The 5,927-nt window shown below is 32.3% G+C and overlaps 1 protein-coding gene across 1 annotated transcript; it reads left to right on the plus strand.

Moving 5' to 3' along the window:
- Nucleotides 1-211: 211 nt before the first annotated feature.
- On the plus strand, nt 212-919 carry HELRODRAFT_167008 (hypothetical protein; the record flags this gene model as incomplete). The annotated part of the gene is made up of 2 exons (XM_009012155.1): nt 212-626; nt 756-919. The coding sequence occupies 2 exons, from the start codon at nt 212-214 to the stop codon at nt 917-919; spliced, it is 579 nt and encodes a 192-aa protein (XP_009010403.1).
- Between the last annotated feature and the right edge of the window lie 5,008 nt (nt 920-5,927).

Here is a 5,927-nt window from a genome sequence, read left to right on the forward strand (position 1 = left end):
CTATATAAAACATGTTAAAAGACTTGGAAAGAAAAACGAATCATCCACGTGTCCAATATTTATAGTATTGGATAGTTTGATGTCTAGTGGGAAGATGGCATATTGTGAAGTTTAGAAATTAACTGATGAGAACGTTACTGCTTAAAAATTGACCAATGAAAATTACAATGATTTAAAAATTGTCCAGGGACTCCTCAACATAATATCTATAATGTCATTAATTGAAACATTGCATGGGTCGTCAAATGAATTTGCTGTTCGATGTGCAATATTCCCTGGTTTTAACATTGTAGATTACGCTAAATCTCACGATCCATATCATGGCGGAATCATAATTTATTTAAAGAAAGAATTCATTTATGAAACTGTTGAATTACTTGTCGTGATAACTTTTAAAGCCGTTGCGATTAAATTGACAATAAACAATTCTGATTTTATTTTGTTATCAATTTATAGACCTGGATCGGTTCTACCTTCACCGTCGTTCTCTTTAGAACTAATGAACGTTTTAGAAGTTTCATCGCTGTTAAGTGATAAAATTGTGGCGGCGGGAGATTTTAATGTTCATATGGAGAGGAGAGATGATCCAAACACAGCCTCATTAAATGATGTTTTTAATTTTGTCAGTTGGTTAACAGAATTAACGAACTAACGCATTAGTTAGGTGGTGTTTTAGACTTGATCGTCACTTCTCGGTTTTTGTGAATGGTAAAAACACAGTAAAGATTTTTGTGAATGAACTGAAAAAATTGCAGACATAATAGCTCCAAAACACGTAATTGAAAGTAGAGATGATTTGTTGACGCCGTGGTTTGAAAGGGGTTGTTCAAAGTCTAAGGCATACAGCAGAAAAATGGAAAGGAAGTACAGAAAGACGATAACCGCCATGATAGGGAGATGTGGAAAAATTCGCCCATAAAAAAAATTTGTTTTGAAAAAAAATCATTTTTGAAAATAATACAAATTCTAAAAAAATCTGGACTGTATTAAATAAACTATTGTGCAAGGAAAGAACTTCAAATTCATTTACCAATTTTGAAGCGAACGATTTTGCTACATTTTTATGACAGGTACGAGAATCGATGGTGTTTGATGAGAAGTTTAATCATTCATCTGGTGTCTGCTGCAGCAACTTGTTTTCAATTTTTCTTGTTTATGACAAAAGCGAAATCGTTAAAACTCCATCTAAAACATGTCCATTGGATGTGTTCCTTCACAGTTTTTCAAAAAATATGTAGGAGTGTTTTCAAAATATTTGACGGACTTGATAAATTTATGTTTACGTACTAGTGAATTTTCGTCTACGTTAAAGCATGCTACAATTTCTCCTCTTTTGAAAAAAGAAAAATTAGACAACTTTAATCTTAATAATTATAGACTGGTTTTAAATCTGTCGATCTTGTCAAAATTAATCGAGAGAATGGTTTCTAAGGAGCTTATGAAACACTTAGATGAAAACAATTTGTCAGGTTATAGAAGACATCACTCTCCCGGAACTGCTCTGTTGTATGTGTTGTTTAAGTTGCATGAAAATATATCAATCAATCAATCTTCGTTTTGCGTCCAGAGACCCGGTTTCCCGAGGTAGGACATTGTTTTCTTTGCCATCAACTTTTTGCGCCAAATTAGACGATCAGTTTTATCCATTTCATTTAAATTTAGAGCTTTCATGTCTTGCTCGATTGTTTGCGACCAGGACTTCTTTGGACGGCCTTTGGGACGTGTGCCAGGTACTTCAACATCTGCAAGAGAAGTTATGGCACTGTTTCCACTTCATTTGACATGACCAAACCACCGCAGACGGTGTTGCCGGCATTCGTCCTTTATATCATCTAAACCAGCACGACGCAGGTTCGGTAAGTTTTTTCATGAAAATATAAATAAAAGGATTTAAAGATTTTTAGATATGAGTTCAGCATTTGCATTGCATTTTCGACCATTGATTCTTCTGAAACGTCTTAATCAGAGATTCGGAATAACTGGTATAGTTGAACAATGGTTTCAGATAGAACTCATCAGATAATCTACAAGAATAAAACTTCCGCAGTTTTAACGATAGGATTTGGTGTTTCACGGGGCTCGGTTCTCGCACCAATATTGTTTATTCTGTACACCTCTGAAATTTTTGAGGTAATCAGATTACATAGATTGGAGAGTCATGCATTTGCAGATGATATCCATCCAGTTATTTGCCACAGAATCGTATAGCAAATTTCATCTTGCAGTTGATCGTTTTGTTAAATGTTTGGTCGAGAAATGGATGGCAAATGATTATCTCAAACTAAATTCAAAGCAAGACGCAACTTCTCTTAATTGGGACTTGGCAACAGCTGTCTAGAACAAATTTTAATTCAGTTATCATTGAAGGCCCAATGTAAACTTTATTCCCAAAGCCACGAACTTGGGTATCATTTTTGATTCAAGACTGTCAATGACTGAACATATCAAGTTTTTATCTGGAACCGCAACCCTACAACTGCGAAAATTAAAAATAATCCGTAGAAGTTTAACCAAAGATGTTATTCAAAGTTTAGTGCATTTGTTTATCCATTCTAGATTGGATTACTGCAACAGCTTATTTTATGAATTGCCTGAAAAATCTTATCTGCTCTTCAGTCAATTCAGAAAAGATCGTGGTTGGTGCAAAAAGGTATGACCATGTTACCCCGATATTTAGAGAACTGCACTGGTTGACGGTCGAAAAAAGAATTGTGTTCAAGATATCAACATTTATGTTCAAATGTATGAAGGGAATGGCGCCAGTTTATTTGAAAGAAATGTACGCACCGAAACAACTGTCTTCTAGGACAGTCTGCTTAAGGTCTGATGATAGCAATGTTATGTGTGCCACAGACCAATATGAGTATGGCGGAGAGAAGTTTCTCAATATGTGGACCAACTGTTTTTAAAATCTTTCCTAATTTCCCATATGTCTCCCTTTTTACTTTATTTATTGTTTCATTTTATAATATTGGCTTGCATGTTGTAACAAATACATCGTCTGTTAGCTTTTGAGTTTTATTAACTATGTTGGCAAAACTAATGACAGTCTAAGATATTTTAGTTGTCAACTAAATTATTTCAGTTTATCATTTAAGTAAGCTATTTTTTTAGTTCAACTATTGGTTTGCAATTGTTTAGTTGAACTTTGTCCATCACTAATCCGTTCACAACGCATCCAACTATAACAACCTAATTCGTAAGCTGTCGTTAGTTCACTAGCAGTTCTCCATGTGGGTTAGTCTGCCATTCATCACTGATTTAAAATATGACTTGAACAATTTCATTAGGATTTTAAATGGTGCCAACGGTCGACCATCCAAACCCTCTAGAAGCTATAAGAATATTGACTTGATTTTTATATAAAATATGTTTGCTTGATTATTGAATGTATAAAAATGCCACATCAATTATGCAATAATTTTTATTTGTAATTTTTTTGTTCATATATCCAGGGTGTAATATAAATATTGATATTCTTTGAACAAAATTGAAATTAAATTCTTTACAGTCAACGGTCATAAAGCTTTGTTCAAAACTGGTGATTTGAATGCTACTGAAATTATTGAAAAGTTCAACGAATTATGCACTGTCCACAATCCCAAATTGACCAAATAATTTAAAAATTTATAGTCGTTCAGAAAAACTAAATTTGACAAAAAAGAAATCATGATATCAAACAGTTTTTGTCGTTTTCATCGAAATTACAGTTCGTTTTGGCACCTTAAATAATTCAAATCAAAATCATTTTTATTTTAAAAAGTAATGAGATATTAATTAAAATACAATTTAAAATTGAAATATTAACTTTAATATATTAAAAAAATTCCAAGATTTAAGAGTTGATTTGATATTGCAGTGACAGCAAATGCAGCAAGATTTCTGCTTATCACGTGCAGTGTGTCTTACGCTAGATTCACGTTCTCAGGCATCGTGTGTTTCTATTAGCTGAGAATTAATAGAGAAAAAATAAAATGTTTCGGTATACACTTTGAAGCACCACATGTTTCAGCATAACAGTTCCTGATTGTTCAATTGATTATTAACTAGGGATCAATTATACGAAACTTCAAACTGAGAACGTAGCGGTTAAATCATATTTTTTGTGAGCAATATAAAAAATAGAAACGTAATTGGAAAATAAAATCATTTTACTATTTCTTACTTGTGAAACTGCTTTCAACAGTTTGAACACATTTATTACATTTCAAATGACATTTTAGCTTTTTTTTTGAGGGTATACTTTTTGAAGAATGTTCAGCAAAAACTGGGGAGCAATTCTTGTTACAGTAGGTGATTTCTTTTAGAACATTTTTAGTTGTGGCATCTGCTGTGTGACTTTGAGCGTCACAACTCTCAATTGGTGTGTATTTGACTTCAAACTTTTTTTCGCTCATGGGATTATGTTTAAAATTTGTTGGCAATTTCTTTTTTTCTTTTTCAAATGTATTATTAATGCAATCATTCATATCCTCAACCGACTTTTCAACTGTCAGTTTTGTTCCTTTTAAACAGGCGCCAAAATTAGTCCACATATTTTCTTTACGGTTGGCTATTGTATTTTCATGTTGGCTTAATTTATCATATTCTGAAATATATGACATGTTATCAGAAAAAGACTGAGAAAATAAAAAGGTGTCGACCATGTTTTGTTTATTTGCGTTGCTTAAAGTCTGAACTGAATTAGATGATGAAAAGAAGTGAAGTGGTATATCTTCAGAAGAACTTCTATGTGAATAGACACATTTTGGCGTATTTAGCAAAGATTTAGTTTTTCTATTTGTGTACTTTTTTAAAGAAGCTGGTTTTTTAAACACATTGTAAATGTTGTTTGATTTTGATTTATCTGTGTCAATTCTTTTGGTTCCGTTAGAACAAAATTTGGCTGACTTTGAATCACGACTCAAAAGTTCACACATATTTGAATCACGAACATTCGAGTGAACTGAAGAAGTAATTTTCATTTTCAGTGAATTATGGTTTATTCCACTTATTTTATTAAGTCTGTTAAAAAAATTTTAGTTTGCATATTGATACAATATAATTCTAATCTTAGATATTTTACACAAGTATGTAACATAAATGACTTACAGGTACTTGTTCATAATATATGTTATATTATTATTATCAATATTAAAAGCGTTAATTAAAATTACTCAAAGCAATAATATGCATGAAATAAAATAAAGGCAAATCAGTGCAAGCTGCAATAATGAAACATGGCAACATTATTGAACCACAGACATAAAAAAATTAATTCGCATTGAAAATTAAAATATCTTCAATCCTTTCGTAATCATTTGTTGATAATCCCGGGTCCCTGAGAGATAACGACAAACTGCTCTGTACAGTTGGTCCAGATGAATCGATCCGATGTGACCTGATATGAAGCTGGAACCACCAAGAGATTCTGGTCACAGGATCTCAAATGAGCCCCAGACAGACTAGATAATTTTTTTTATAAATTTATCTTTATATACTTTGGAGCATTACCATTAAAAACTCTATGCACCAATACTGAAATTTTGTAAATAATTCTCTTATCTAAAGTCACCAATTAGTGATGTACGGTTCCTGTAATTTTTTAAGTATCCAGAAACCGTTTTTAAAATACAAACGGTACTGTTCCGGTACCTTAAACCTCTAAAAAATTGAAACAGTACTTGAAACTCCCGACTTCTGGAACCGACGGTACTTGGAACCGGTTCCAAAAGCTTCCAACCGGTGCCCCACCCTCAAAAATTAAAAACTCATTATGAAACAAATCTTAAGCTATTCAATATCTAATAGTTTTTTAGGCAATATTTTCTGTAATTTGGAAAGCATTTAAATTTTTCAATATAATAAAAACAGTCTTTACAACTTTTTTCGTATCATATACTACATAGACATATCGTTCATTAAATTCATTTAGTGTCCAACCGAAA

Source organism: Helobdella robusta (genome assembly GCF_000326865.2).
Source record: "Helobdella robusta unplaced genomic scaffold HELROscaffold_10, whole genome shotgun sequence".
Classification (NCBI taxonomy): Eukaryota; Metazoa; Annelida; class Clitellata; order Rhynchobdellida; family Glossiphoniidae; genus Helobdella; species Helobdella robusta.